This window comes from Wyeomyia smithii, chromosome 1, assembly GCF_029784165.1.
Source record: "Wyeomyia smithii strain HCP4-BCI-WySm-NY-G18 chromosome 1, ASM2978416v1, whole genome shotgun sequence".
Taxonomy (NCBI): Eukaryota; Metazoa; Arthropoda; class Insecta; order Diptera; family Culicidae; genus Wyeomyia; species Wyeomyia smithii.
In genome coordinates, this window is record NC_073694.1 from 96,834,286 (window position 1) to 96,850,964 (window position 16,679).

General features: G+C 40.4%; 1 protein-coding gene across 5 annotated transcripts in view; it reads left to right on the forward strand.

The window, feature by feature from the left end:
* Nucleotides 1-16,679, forward strand: part of LOC129717857 (protein ILRUN) — a 255,173-nt gene that overhangs the window by 150,615 nt on the left and 87,879 nt on the right. For 3 of the 5 annotated variants that reach the window (XM_055668084.1, XM_055668109.1, XM_055668116.1), the window contains exon 6: nucleotides 11,551-11,976. The exons of the other annotated variants lie outside the window; for them this stretch is intronic. In XM_055668084.1, the coding sequence (XP_055524059.1) occupies nucleotides 11,551-11,655 (105 nt within the window). In that variant the 3' untranslated portion in view covers nucleotides 11,656-11,976. Of the gene's footprint in view, nucleotides 1-11,550; nucleotides 11,977-16,679 lie in introns of those variants that run through there. 5 annotated transcript variants of the gene reach the window in all.

Genomic DNA, 16,679 nt, shown 5'->3' on the forward strand with positions numbered 1-16,679 from the left:
CATATATTTTTTGTTTGGATTTTAGTTAGGCCTGAAACAAGCTGAACGCCGACGTGAGCGATCGGGCGAGATTCTTGCCGAAGGTTAACAAACAGCCGTGAGTAGAGTTGTTCATTAACCTACGGCGAGAATCTCACCCGATCGGTCGCGTTGGTGTTCAGCATGTTTCATGCCTTAAGGTGAAACCTCATTGAATCCAAAAATGGCCGACTTCGAGTCACCACTTCGAATTTTCAAAAGCACAAGACTCGGAAATACTCATTGCGTTTCCTATGAAAATTCTTTTTTATGTTTGCTTCACCACAGCAAACATAAAATAACATTTTCACAGAGAACGCATTAACTGTTTCCGAGTCTTGTGCTTTCGAAAATTCGAAGTGGTGACTCGAAGTCGGCCATTTTTGGATTCAATGAGGTTTCACCTTAAGCAGGTATTAGACGAAGCAAATATTTGCTATTTTTGAATACAGATTTTATTTTGTGCAAATAAAAATCGTACCAAAAATAGCAAATATTTCCGTCGTCTAATACCTGCTTCAGTATTGCATATTCCGGCGAAGTGTTTGCTATTTCATCTCGTCCGTTAGGACAGCGGGCCGATTGCTGATCGCTTTACGCAAGGTGCATTTTCCAATCAGATTAAACCGACGTTTCGTGAGCCGCGTCTCCTAATCGTCACTGATCCATTGACTAATCAGCAGTCAGTTACTGAAGCATCCTACCTGAACATTCATGTTATCGCTTATGTAACACCGATTCTTTACTGAAATTCATCGATCCTGCCATCCCAATGTAACACCAAGGCATCGCATTTGATCGGTTTAATGTGGTGGTTATTGCCCCGAGAAGTTTCACACCCAAATTTCTGGAAATTCGCTCTATACATGCTGTCAATAAAAAAGAAATATGGCAACCATATTTCTGTCGAACTGCTTACATTTTCCATCTAGCACTTAATGATTCTAATACCAACAATTCTGGTACCTACTTTTTAGTTGGTTTGCCCTAAAATAGCTGAAATAGAGTAAACGTCCTTTAATTTCTATTGACCTATTATCGAATAAATATATTTATCAATGGAAAACCAAGCCTTAACCAGGGTGGCCACCCAACCGAGAAAACCGGGAAAAAACCTGGAATTGTTTGGAGCCGGGAAAAAAACCGGGAATTTCACTGAATATTTCAAGCCGGGGTGAGATTGTCAGCTATCTCATGGCGATCACTAAAATTCCTGGAATAAGTTTTCTCGAAAACGACCAAGAAAGACTGGTCTTCTGACCCGGAAGAGATGGCTGACAGGTCACGGGCTGGATGGCACAATCTCACCCCGGCTGCCAGTATATTTAACTCATTTCTCACAGTGCTTATATCAGTTTTGTTTTTATTCATCTTTCTCTTGAAAATTAATTAACCACGGTAAGCTCCCCGGAAGTAGCAGTCAAACGGCTCGAATTTCGCCTAGAGCAAATGGTTCACAAAGATAATCTCGCGGGAACTGTAGTTGACAGATTTCGCCAAGAATACTCACAACTGTTGGGTATGCATTCGACGGAGACATTGCTGACTTCCTACCGCCGTAGTGAAAAACGCCTTGATACTTTCTGTAGAGATCTGATAGCTGATTTAGGCAAGAAACGTCCTAACTTGACCGTGTTTATTAAGGAGATTTTGATCCAGCGATTGGTGTACGATGCAGTACAGGATGCCGGTGGTGAAGACGAAATTGATATCACCAAGTCGTTAATCTATTACGCTCGCGTTTCACATAGCCGATATATTGAATTGTTGAAGACAAAGAAGAAGGAGAATTCAGATCAAGATGAAGAAGCCAGAAAGAAGAATGCCACGGCCCGTGCTCTTGAAGCTAATGTGTTTAAGTGTAATTCTTTTATATATTGAATCTTCGGTGGTTGAGGTAAAAACGGTTCCTACAAACTTAATTTAGCCTAGGAGTCCCCGGTAATGAGTATTATATGCGTTGTTTATAAGTTTTAAAAATTCTACGCCCCTGCGAGCGACCTTCCGGCAGTTAACCGGAACATTCGCCATGGCGGACGAAAACCTGCGTGCAGGCATGTTTTCAAGCTTTTTCTGTGTTTTTTATTAATTCCTCCTCCGTTTTCGCGACAAAATTGTTGGAATAGATCTTGCGCTTCAAGTATGCCCAGAAATTCTCCATCTCCTCCAACGATCGCTTCGAGTAGTGGGCCGACGCCAAATCTGGCCAGAACACCGTGTCTTCGCCCTTATGGTATTTCTTGATAAACGACGCAACTTCTGGCAGGCACTTCGTACTGTAAATTTCCTCGTTCACGGCCAGCCCGGAGCAAAAGAAGAGCAACTTTGACATCCCTTCTCGCTGATTGTCAGCCACAGCCGCACCTTCTTGGGGAACTTGGTCTGTGAATATACTTCACCTCGGTGCTCACTTTCTTCGTAGGGGAGGTAAAATACAAAGTGCCCTACTAATCGTTGTCATCTAGGGTTAGATAGGTCTCGTCGTCCATTACCACTGTCACATCGCGATTTGCCAGGGAAATCGACTTGACCATCTTAAACCTGCGTCATTGCCTGCAGCTCCGAGACTAGCACCAGTGGACGGGACTGCTGCTTCCTGACATGTATGCCCATGTTTTCCAACAACTTTTTCACTGTTTTACCGCATGCACCAACCTCCCGACCAAGTGCACGCAGCGATTGCTGATCGCTTTACGCAAGGTGCATTTTCCAATCAGATTAAACCGACGTTTCGTGAGCCGCGTCTCCTAATCGTCACTGATCCATTGACTAATCAGCAGTCAGTTACTGAAGCATCCTACCTGAACATTCATGTTATCGCTTATGTAACACCGATTCTTTACTGAAATTCATCGATCCTGCCATCCCAATGTAACACCAAGGCATCGCATTTGATCGGTTTAATGTGGTGGTCATTGCCCCGAGAAGTTTCACACCCAAATTTCTGGAAATTCGCTCTATACATGCTGTCAATAAAAAAGAAATATGGCAACCATATTTCTGTCGAACTGCTTACATTTTCCATCTAGCACTTAATGATTCTAATACCAACAATTCTGGTACCTACTTTTTAGTTGGTTTGTCTAAAATAGCTGAAATAGAGTAAACGTCTTTTAATTTCTATTGACCTATTATCGAATAAATATATTTATCAATGGAAAACCAAGCCTTAACCAGGGTGGCCACCCAACCGAGAAAACCGGGAAAAAACCTGGAATTGTTTGGAGCCGGGAAAAAAACCGGGAATTTCACTGAATATTTCAAGCCGGGGTGAGATTGTCAGCTATCTCATGGCGATCACTAAAATTCCTGGAATAAGTTTTCTCGAAAACGACCAAGAAAGACTGGTCTTCTGACCCGGAAGAGATGGCTGACAGGTCACGGGCTGGATGGCACAATCTCACCCCGGCTGCCAGTATATTTAACTCATTTCTCACAGTGCTTATATCAGTTTTGTTTTTATTCATCTTTCTCTTGAAAATTAATTAAGCACGGTAAGCTCCCCGGAAGTAGCAGTCAAACGGCTCGAATTTCGCCTAGAGCAAATGGTTCACAAAGATAATCTCGCGGGAACTGTAGTTGACAGATTTCGCCAAGAATACTCACAACTGTTGGGTATGCATTCGACGGAGACATTGCTGACTTCCTACCGCCGTAGTGAAAAACGCCTTGATACTTTCTGTAGAGATCTGATAGCTGATTTAGGCAAGAAACGTCCTAACTTGACCGTGTTTATTAAGGAGATTTTGATCCAGCGATTGGTGTACGATGCAGTACAGGATGCCGGTGGTGGAGACGAAATTGATATCACCAAGTCGTTAATCTATTACGCTCGCGTTTCACATAGCCGATATATTGAATTGTTGAAGACAAAGAAGAAGGAGAATTCAGATCAAGATGAAGAAGCCAGAAAGAAGAATGCTACGGCCCGTGCTCTTGAAGCTAATGTGTTTAAGTGTAATTCTTTTATATATTGAATCTTCGGTGGTTGAGGTAAAAACGGTTCCTACAAACTTAATTTAGCCTAGGAGTCCCCGGTAATGAGTATTATATGCGTTGTTTATAAGTTTTAAAAATTCTACGCCCCTGCGAGCGACCTTCCGGCAGTTAACCGGAACATTCGCCATGGCGGACGAAAACCTGCGTGCAGGCATGTTTTCAAGCTTTTTCTGTGTTTTTTATTAATTCCTCCTCCGTTTTCGCGACAAAATTGTTGGAATAGATCTTGCGCTTCAAGTATGCCCAGAAATTCTCCATCTCCTCCAACGATCGCTTCGAGTAGTGGGCCGACGCCAAATCTGGCCAGAACACCGTGTCTTCGCCCTTATGGTATTTCTTGATAAACGACGCAACTTCTGGCAGGCACTTCGTACTGTAAATTTCCTCGTTCACGGCCAGCCCGGAGCAAAAGAAGAGCAACTTTGACATCCCTTCTCGCTGATTGTCAGCCACAGCCGCACCTTCTTGGGGAACTTGGTCTGTGAATATACTTCACCTCGGTGCTCACTTTCTTCGTAGGGGAGGTAAAATACAAAGTGCCCTACTAATCGTTGTCATCTAGGGTTAGATAGGTCTCGTCGTCCATTACCACTGTCACATCGCGATTTGCCAGGGAAATCGACTTGACCATCTTAAACCTGCGTCATTGCCTGCAGCTCCGAGACTAGCACCAGTGGACGGGACTGCTGCTTCCTGACATGTATGCCCATGTTTTCCAACAACTTTTTCACTGTTTTACCGCATGCACCAACCTCCCGACCAAGTGCACGCAGCGATTTAGCCACTTTTCCCTCGGTCTTCCTCTTCAGCATCCTTTGAAGCTTCTTGCCGTTCAGGGTCGTTGGCCGTCCAGAACTGGGCTTTCTTCCGATGCTTTGATCGTTGTCCAATTGTGTCAAGATATTGTAGATGCCGGAACGTGCATACCAGGCGTCTACAAAGTGCCGCACGATGTCCGTTTTTGACGTGGCGGGGTACCATTTTTTTTTACCGCAAACGTTATCCTCTTGAAAAAGATGACGTCCGTCACATTTTTCGAATTTCTGCAACAATATCTCTGGATTATAATAAGCGTGAACACGCTTAAAAAGTGACTATATTAGAATGTAATTCGATAATGGGATGTAAATCGACAGTCACGCTTTTTTAACCCTTAACTGTATGAAAAAATGCAGAATTCTGAAGTACAAATAACCGGGAAAAATATTTGAACGAACCGGGAAAAACCGGGAAAAACCCGGGAATTTAATTTCGAGTTTTGAGTGTCACCCTGCTTAACGTTTGTTTTCAGTATAATGTGCACTTTCAATGAATATCTTATATTGTGTGTAAGCATTTTAAATTTAATTTTGATGCCATGATAAATTTATGATCGGTAGGCAAAATTTTGCCGGCAGCACTCCCCTGATGGCAACCGAGAATATCGGACAGCAATATCGAGTCGCAATATCGAAACATCGATAATATCAAATGCGCCAATATCGGTCAAAAATATTGATATTGTGACGAGCAAATATCGATAATATCAAATATCGATAAAATATCAACAACCCTACGATGAGCCCAGCAATATAGAAATAGCCGATTGGAGGACCGCATGCAATCACGTAAGAGACAACAGTGCTTGTGTGGCTAAGCGAGTATATTACGATGTCAGAGGGTTCTTAATGTTAACCCTACTGGCTAGGCAGAATGTCAAATTTACGTTGAACCTGATCTTAGATACAGGTGCATGTGCGAATATAAATAATGCACGCATTGTAAACCTTTTGAATGTACCGGTAAATACACAGGACGTAACCACTTTTGGAGGTATCGGCCGAATCATTGTGCGAACCTCAGGTACAATTACGTTGGATTTAATAGTCGGAGACTTTTTGATCCCGACGCAATTTCATATATTAGAAAATTTGCCAAGCGACGGATTAATCGGAGCAGAATTCTTAAAGAAGCATACGCTTCAAATAGGAAATAATTTTGATTATATAGTGTTCAAAAAACACGAAAACACAAGTCCGGACGACTTGAGTCCGTGGAGTATGTCCAAAGAGGAAGTCCTTAGTCGACATGTTTATGTGGCAGCCAAAAATAGAGTCCTGGTGCAGAACGATTTGCGAGATACTAGCAACACAGCCCGCAATGAAGCTGACGTAGACAAAAACGAAATAAATAGAGAGCACCAAACATATCGGAATGAAGAGCCGAAGAACAATTTTCTTGACTCGAAGAATACTATAATCCGAGTTAGACCTGTTGGAGCACAAGCTGACACCAGAGTCATAAGGTATTGCAAGAATTAAAAAACTACGGCAAGTGTTAAATTTGGCGCACTTGCTTGAGAGGGAATTCAAGACAGTAAAGAATATGGTTGAAAGCTATGCAGATATTTTCTTTTTCGAAGGCGACAGGTTAAACACTACTGACGCCGCCGTACACACGATAGAAACTTCATCGGAGGTGCCTATCAATAAGCGGCAATATAGATTTCCGGAAGCCACGAAACGGCACATTAATAAGGAAATCGATGAAATGAGGGCGCAGGGTATTATTAGACCCAGCACTAGTCCCTGGAATGCACCGGTGTTATGTGTACCAAAGAAACCGGATGCTGACGGTAATAAAAGATACAGAATTGTGGTGGACTTTAGATCATTGAACGAAGTTACCAAGCCGTTTGTATACCCAATACCTCTTATAAATGAGATATTGGATAATGTTGGAGGAGCAAAATATTTCTCCTCAATTGATTTAAAATCGGGTTTCTATCAAGTCCCGATCGACCGCCGAGATGCGGCTAAAACGGCGTTTTCCACTCCCAAAGGCCACTTCGAATTTACACGAATGCCGATGGGGTTAAAGAACAGTCCCTCAACATTCCAAAAACTTATGAATACTGTTTTTTTTGAGATAGGGGAATACTATGCTATGAAATACTGTTCTTTTTGAGATAGGAGAACGCATTTGTCTACCTCGATGATATTATAGTTTTCGGTGACACTATCACCGACCATAATGATAGCTTGCGAAAAGTATTACAAGCTTTGTGTAAACATAACTTGAAAATAGAACCGTCTAAGTGTCAGTTTTTGAAAAAGGAACTGGACTATTTGGGTCATGTCGTTGATGAAGAAGGCATAAAACCCACCAATGCAAATATTAAGGCCATTCAGAGCCTTAAGCCACCCACAAACGTGAAAGGTATAAGGTCATTTTTGGGAACAATAAATTTTTACGGGAAGTTCATTCCCAACATCGCGGAGAAGCGCAAGCCGCTGAATGATTTGTTGAAGAAAGGCGCTAAATTTGTGTGGGGAAAAGAATGTCAGGAAGCGTTCGAATTCCTTAGAAACGCGCTGAATACAGAGCCAGTTTTGGTCCGGCCAGATTATCAAGACACTTTTGTTATTACGACAGACGCTAGCAAATGTGCTATTGGAGCCGTCCTGTCGAATGAAAAATCCATGCACCGGCCGATCGCATTCGCGAGTCGTGAGCTTGTAGGTGCAGAGACCAGGTATCATATCATCGAAAAAGAACTACTGGCAATTGTATGGGCCATAGAATATTTCAAACATTACATTTTTGGTCAAAAGTTTATCGTTTACACAGACCACTTATAGCTATTTGGAGGCTCAAAGAGACATCTCCAACGCTGACAAGATTGAGACTGAAGTTGCAGGGTTTGGAATGCAGCATCAGATATAAACAAGGTAGCGAAAATATAGTCGCCGATTTTTTGTCACGTTTGTCAGATGGGACGTGTCAGGGGCAAGAAAGTTCACCCCACAGGCAGATAGCCATGATTACGCGCCAGCAGAAACGCCTGCTAGAGCAGTAGAAGAACGCTTCAGATGATTTGAACGGCACAATACAAGATTTGAGTGCCATAGACATTGCGGACATCGCTGAGGACGAGGATGAGCAACAACTCGTCAACATTTCATATGATGACTTTTCACAGGCATTATCAAATGACCTGATACCAAGTGAGACGGTGGAAGTCTCGAAGAGAATATTGGACGACAGGAATATCGAAGCTCGTCTTGTCATTTTGAACAGTCGGACGGCGTACAGAGAACTTCAGACACTGTATCAGCTGTCACAAGGACTGAAAGATTACGTAGAGGATGGTGTACTCAAATTTAAAGACAAGAAGGTAGGCGGTTTTATAGTAGACGGCAGTGAAAACTCGTTAATCGATTGCCGGAATTTTTTTTCACAATTTTTGGATAGCTTCAATAAGAGCCCCGCGGCAGTAAAGGCAGCCGGGGTCATTCACCTAATATCCTTCAGAAAAATCAAGCAGCAGGAGGTTCTGCAAATGATTCAGTTCCTAGCGGGTAAGCTAGAAAAACAAATAATACTATATAATGCTAATAGCGAGCGTACAGTAATTGCGCCAGATCAAGTGGAAACAATTTTAAGGGAATTTCACGATGCACCCTTAGGAGGGCACGTAGGAGCGCGACGAATGCGCCAGAGAATTGGCACACTTTTTACGTGGGCTACGATGAAACGGGATATCGACAACTACGTTCGGCAGTGTGTTTCTTGCCAAAAGAACAAAATTGGAAGATCAAACAAGATACCGATGCAGATCACCACGACCGCATCGGAGCCATTTGAGAAATTATACATGGATATCGTGGTGTTACCCGAGTCCGATATGGGAAACCGTTATGGTCTAGTCATGCAAGATGACTTGACGAGATACCTAATTGTCGCTCCAATGGAGAATCAAGAAAGCCAGACGGTAGCCAAGACCTTCGTAGAAAATTATATTTGTAAATTCGGTGCCCCGTTGGAATTAGTCACAGACAACGGCGCAAATTTTGTGAGCTCACTGATGAAAGAGGTGTGCAAAATTTTAAAGATCAAGAAAATTACTACTAGCCCGTATCATCCACAAGCTAACTTGGTAGAGAGATCAAACCGCGAGTTGAAAACATATTTGAGACAATTTATTGGCGGAAAGCCACACACGTGGGACGAGTTGTTACCATTTTTCACTTTTGAATACAATACATTAGTAAACTCGTCCACAGGATATACGCCGTTCGAATTATTGTACGGACGGATAGCTCGAAAAAGATGATCATACACACATGAAATGAAGAAAATATTTTACAATTTACATGCAAACGCACAAGCCAACCTGAGAAAGAGTAAAGGAAACCGCAAACAAATTTACGACAGATCATCTAATGATTACAAACCCATGTGGGGTGAACAAGTATTAGTGAAGGCCGTAGCGACTGGTGCGGGTCAAAAGCTTCAGAACATATGGAAGGGACCATATGAAGTAGTGGACATTCCAGGCGAAATGACCACAGTGATTATAAATGGCAATCGCTTAGAAAAAGTTTATAATAACCGGCTTAAGCGTTATTATGACTGATTATATGAACTTAAACTATGCTTTCAAAGTTAACAGACAGAATATATTTAATGGAATACGATATTGGATGGAATAAGATAGCAAGCACCACAGCGTGACTGAAGGTATTTTTTTTAAGTAATTCAGAGGAAGCGCGAAGAATTCGGGTTTAGAATAAGCCCAATAAGCATCACTACAGACAGTGAAGGAAATGAAATGATTTTGAGCTGATTGTTTTTTCATCTTGAGTTGTGCACATCATGAAGTGCACAGTTCATGACTAAAATTGTATCCTCTCAATACGTAATAAAATGTTGGTGCCTTGGTCACTCGGAGATGACAAATACAACAGTTGACTACATACAACTCTGAGAATAGAGTGATGCGCGTTGCTCCGTTGTAATTCTCTCTTCGTACGTGGCGCATCGTAGGAAAAATACGATAGCAACAAGCAAAAGAATAATTGAGAGTCCCATAAATGTTGGTTGGATTGCATCTCGCATCGCAGTGACGCAGCAGCGATGATGCGGTGCGGTGATGATGGGAAGGAGAGTAAGTAGTTCGGAAGGTATTTTTTTCAGCAGGTTTTCTATAGCAGCCAAACAGTTATTAAAATGTGCTATGTTTGTTACCGAGAAATCATACGTTTGTTGTATTGCGTTGTGATTTCGTCAATGACATTACTCACTAGTTCTGTTATGATTAGTGAATGGAATATTTTCCTCATACTAATTTGGGTAGTAACGTTATGGAAGAGTGAGAGGGGATGGAGTTTTGAAAATCTTTGAATAATGCTTTACTTGCTTTTGAACTGGTTTTGGATGCATTATTGCAGATTTTGATACTGCATTTTCACGTTTCAGTGCTGCGATGTTCAGGTTTTAGTGCTGTATGCCAATTGTGTTGAACCGAATATATTTGTACAGAAGTACAGAAATAACACCGTAAAATAAGGCTTCTTTAGCAAAATCTTTAGCAAAAATTTGTAGAGGTTTGTAGAATTATCATTCTTATTAAACATATGCTGGCAACGACATTTTTATTATCACTGGACTTGTTTATTCATACTAAATTCAACAAGGAACTTGGAATATAAGCATAACAACTCAAATCTTTTTTTCCCTTCCTTTTCAATTTTCTATATTTCTGAGTACAAATGACATAAAGTATTTACAGATCAAATTTGTAACGGCTAATTTAACAAACATATTTACCCTAGTAAAAATGTTATGCAACTTAAATCCAAACAAAATATGGCAATCTGCAATATTTTGCAAATCATTAAAACTTTTTCTATCTTTCGCAACAGTTCGAAAAACAGAGGAGAAACAATTGGTATGATAAAAAGCTCATCGAAGCTTTTCCTGATTGGTCTGATTTCAATTAGTCGAATGTTCGCGGAATACCAGTTCAAGAAACACTAGTTAGGGCCAACAATAGTGGTCTTAAAAGGCTTCGCGCTCATTCCACAGCCCTCCGACCGAAAAGCATTGCCACAACGATTATAAGGTTAGTTTCAGAGCTATATGCTCTGTACTGAAAACAGTTACAGTTTGAACCTTTGTTTTTATTTGTTTTGGAAATATTCGAACTGTTATTAAAATTTGTATTCACTTGTAACAGTAAGGAAAAAATTCTTAATACATATTTAGAAGAAATTTGTTTTGTAAGTTCTCCGTACGTCACAATTGAATCAGTTGTAACACACCCTGTTGACACAGTGCGGTTCGATGGTTCGATTTTGGTAACATATTTATTTGCTTTCATTGACCACAGGGGGTTTGTTTCTGAAAAGTTGGTTGGGTTTGTAACGATAGATGTTGTTTGGCCATTATGGGTCAAGTAGAAGAAACATGCTGTTAGTGATAAATCAAACGGGCCCGTAACATCAAAATTGCACAAAAGCTTGAAAACTCCGAAATTCAAAGAGTAGTAAATCTAGAATTTGTTTTTATTAAAATGTTGATCTGACTTAACACCAACTAATTATATGTAAGGAATTACCCATCGTGAAAAAGCTGAAGAGGTTGTTTATTAGACACGACCGCAGAGTTAACCTAGAATACGACAGCCTGTCTTAAGTCAATGTATTTCTTGCAATAGGTTTGGGAATACACTCAATGGGGTTAATCAATTTAATGGTCTCTCTGTTCCAGATGACGTTTACCTCTACAGACGGCACCGGTAACGACAAAGAACAACAGCAGAAGCTATGTGCAGCTACGCAGTTTCACTTGACGCCATATTCAAAACAAGAATGAAATTGTATTGTTTTGTGGCTGTCTTTTGTAACAAGTTGCACTGAGAAAGCTTAATTTAGGCAGTGGCTACGATGAGGGCCAATAGTGCATTCCCGGTAACCTAGGTTTAATACGAACAATTTTCTGCAGTTTGCAGTAGCGTAGATAATTTTAAAACTGATCGCTGCAAATAGTAGGACCTGAGCGAAAAATTATGTGATTCAGGTTCACTGGCGCAAACATTCTTCAAATAAATGTAAAAATACACTCAGTAAACTTTGAGGCTTAGCTGAAGTCAAAAGAGGTTAATAATGTTTGTCAATGCCATTTATCGACAACTGAATATTGTTTTTTGACATGGCAAATTTTTGATTTACTTCTGAATGATTTACTGTGTGAAATCAACATGAGATGATTTATTTGAAACTATATATGATAATTTTTATCGCTATACTGCTAGTCACGCACGCTATATAGCTAGCCACGCACGCTGTAGATATGCACACACGCTATATAGTTAGCCACGCACGCTATAAACATGCACAGACATGCTATAGACATGCACAGACACGCTATAGACAAGCACAGAAACTATATAACCATGCACACGCAAGCCACGCACGCTATAGACATGCACGCGCTATATAGCTAGCCACGCACGCTAGCGACACACGCTATAAATATTCACACACGTTATATATGTGCACACACCCTATATATATACACCCTGGAAGATGGTGGCTTCTCAAACCACCTGGCGGTGCGAGTCTCATTTAATTTCTGGCTGTATTCACCCAACGATATCTGAATTGAATTACCACTGGTGGGGTCCAACTCAGATCAAAAGGGAGCCGAACTGAAAAAGTTAGGTTCTGCAGCTAACCACTACCGCCGCCGCTGTTGCCAGCTGCTGCTCCACGCCGCCTTTGCCCACTGCCATCGCTGCTACTGTCCGCCGCTGCTGCCTGCTGCTAGTAAACTGAGATTGCTTGAGGAGAAGCAGTCTCTTATATAGCCCAACGAATGCATTCCTGGCTAACTAGGTACTCCATTCTGTCGTCCTTTTTAGGGAAAGGCAGCAAGCAACCAATCAAAGGTCGACATTTACGTTTCGGCAAGGTTCAACAATTTTCAATAGTACAATAGTTCGAACAGTCAGATTACAATTTTCTGCATTTGGACGGTTGCTTAAATGATTTTCCAATCGATTGCTGCAAAAATGACGGAAATCGGTTGAAAACTGACTGAGTTTAGAACGTTTGAAATTGGACAATTTTCGTGACGCTCTCCATGTTTTCGGTTTTCGAAATTGGATCCCTGTATTGAAGTTGAACCCCTATATATGTTGCCGTAAGACGTATTCTACGTCAGAAAGATCAATTTTGTCAATGATCAAGGAACAACTTTATTTGAAATAAAAAAGTCTCTCTCTCTCTCCAGCTCGGGGAAAACTAATAGTGTCAGAAGGATCGTAGCTCTAGCCCCGCAATTGTCCTGTACACTCAACAGTTGGCTGCGAAGTCTGTGTATAATAAACAGAAGTTCAAACTTCAAGACGGAATGTAGCACCAAGGCATTGCTTTACATTATCAATACACGAAATTTAAAATTGTTAAAAAAGTTGTTTAAGTTAATATTTCCGAAATCTCATTTTTTGTTATGAAAACACTATAAAAGGTTAGCTAAATATTTGTGGTCTGATCATGGCAAACTGAGAGAGAAAAAGTTACGATGGCAGTTCGTAACGTTATTGACTTTTGGCCGATAGCTACAATTTTCCACCGCCGTGCACCGGAAATTGCCATTCTCCGCCACAAACATTTGCCGAACTTTTTCGGATACATTATTTTTTTTAGCCCTTTGTCCATCTTGACGCCTTATACCGTCAAAAGCTTCTAACCAACTAGCAATTTGCACTTGCGCTTGCACCTACCAGCTACCACCAAAGAAAACCCCGTTGAGTTGAGTGAGAGTAGGAAAACACGAACTCTCTTTCTTGAAAAAAAAATCCCCATCACTGAGTAAATATTTACGATCCAATTTCTCTTATTCATTACTTGTTCATAACGCGACTAACTTTATATTCTCAGCTGTGCACAAAGAGAATAACATATATTGCGTGCTCCCACAATGAAAAGTACATCGTAAGAAGGAAGGCGGAGAGAGTGCACCAGTAACGATTTTTTTTATATGGTGCTCTATTGTGATCTTCGTTATTCACCTACCATGGAGGTCTGTTTGCAAATGTGCGAAGAATAAGAATAACTCGCACACTGACGACGATGTCAACGCATCATAGGCTTGGTTATACGTATTCATTAGTCGCTAGAAGCGATTTTTTTCCATCGGTGACTACAGAATCGCATTAACGAGAGCCGGCCGTAAGTTGCATAAGCTAGGGGTCAAAATTATTGATGAATGAAAAAAAGAGAATATTTAATGTCTGCGAGACGAGAAATCAAAGTGTACAGAGGAAATTAAATGTAGGCGTGAAGAAATACGAAAAGTCGCCTCAGAAGATGAATGTTTTATTGGGATGAAAAACACAAAAGTCGTCAAAACACCTTTTAATAACAGGAGTCAAAAGGCGTGACAGGGTTTAAAGAAAGAAATGGCGTGATGATAATGGAATAAGTCGCCGAAAGAGATATACAGCCTTTGATGATATTAGTTAAATGGCATGACACAGTTGGAAAAATTCAAACACGAATGAAGGCGTGAGGGACGAGGAACGCCGCCGATAAAAGTTAAATAAACAAAAAACTTGGAGAATTCATATTACTAGAATGATCTGGATGATTGTAATGGAAAAAAAGACTTAAAAGAATTGTTGAACAGCATTTGTTTTCTTTTGTAAAATGCAAATGTTAACATGGGAAAGAAATTATAGTGAACAAAAGACCTCATGAAAACGAGGTTTGATAGGTATTGGCTCAAAAAGAAAACGAAGAAGAAAATCGATGGATGCTGTATTGGGAATTTTTTTGCGATGGAGATGACTTAAATGACGGACAACAATAGAACTAGGAATAACATTTGAAAAGAGGGCTGAACTTTCCAGACGAAAAGACTACTGACTTTAAGGGATTCCAACTATTCTTTCATTAGTTAAGGTTGTGTGAGTGTATACATCGGGAGTAATTAACCCGGAATGGTTGAGGTGAATGCTGACTGAAAGGGTAAACAAGGGAGTAATTAACCCAGAATGAGTGAGTGTGCGAGATTTTTCTTTTATTTCCTAACCTTCTTATCTTTCAGGAATCATGTGTAAGTAATGTGAGTATGTCAGTAGCAAGAGACGATTCGAAAATTAAATAATTACAGATTCAGAAAGAGGTTCAAAAGATTAAAGAATAAAGCAGAAGAGAAAGTGACGAGACTTTTTAGTGCAAATAGAAAATGATATGAGGTGTTAAGAAGACGCCAGGTATTAGACGAACATGTATATGAAGACAGAAGAAAACGATGAATATTTTATTAATGCGGTTTGTACAATGAAAAGATGTATTTATGAAACAGACAGAAAATACCTGACAAAAGGAAAAAAAAGATTGAACCGATGCGGTTTGTTCGAAGAAAACATGATGAAACAAAGATAAAGAGATGAAAGCATAATCTATTATGTCAAAACAGACTCACTTTATGTAAATCGAAAAAAAATTAAGAAAATGAAAGAAAATATTTGAAGAGAAAGCAAGATGAAGCAGATAGGTGACCAAAGCGAAGCATTTAAGCTATTTTATACAATTGAAGAAAGTTATTTGAAGAACATTTAATGAAAAAAAGGTAATAGTGGGCCACAAGACAAGTTAAACTGATATTTTAACGCGGAAAGAAAAGCCTAATACAGAGAAATGGATTGATACGTGTCGAAATGATTTTTAATGTAAAACAAAAAAAAACATCGAATACCAAAGTTAGAGAATGTATGATAAGAAAAAACTTAGTAAACAATGCACATTTGGAATGTTATGTTTGTAAAATTGAATACTAACAGAGATGTACAACTTAGTAGGGGAAGAGAAACCAGATTATGTCATCCGAGAAGAAGAATAATACGGGCCTAGATTGTAAGCAGAAGCGTAAAGTAGATAATAGAATGTAAGAAGCCCGTACGCGAGTGAACAGTAATTTTAAACAGCAAGTGGAAAAAGTAACAAAACGAAAAAAAGAATTGATGAAATAATGGCAAAAAATAATGCACCACTTGCTAAGTAGGGCAACTAGCATCTAAGAATTGACAACGAGACGAGTTCCCGATCATCGAAGACGACCGAGGTGATTACAACGGATGCTGAGATGGGAGCATGCCATGATGCCTAGTACAGCGCGAAAAAGGAAAGCAGACGGTTGCGAGGGGAGTTAAACGGCGGGTGTCTATGGTCGAGATGGAGGTAAAGTCAAACGATATTACCAAGAGGAGACGAGCAGCATCCAGTTTTCGACCCCTGAAGAGGCAAGATGTACAACAGAACTCAATCAATGCGGCTCATGGCCGAGCCAGAATCGAGACTTCAGCGCGAAGACGAATACATGAAACTACGCAGCGAAGTGCGTAATAATTTGTTCCAAATATATATTACTCATTGAGAGTTATTGACTTCTACGAATAAGGATTAGAGGTCAAGGCCAAACAAGCAAAATGACGCTATAAAATTTTGCCCGTGTTTAATCAACTATGTTCTTTCCGCACTACGATTTGAAAGTGTGCGCACATATGTTAGCGGGTAATTGGACACCCCGCGCAGACAGGTAAAGATGATAAACCAAGTGACTGCATTATGCAACAGCCAGTGGCAATCGCAAATCTTTTCGCCACACGGTGCGTAACAATACTAAAAGCCAAACAAAAATACAGCCGATCTATGTCAAAGGGACACGGCTAACCTAACATTGAAGTTCAACAACACACTCTGGACAATCGTAAAACAACCAGCTGAACTGCAGCCTTAATTAAAATGCAATGGTAATCATTGAACTATTGTAAATAACCCGATGAAGCCTTAAAGATGAGTTCGCGAGGATGACACCACAACCACCCGATG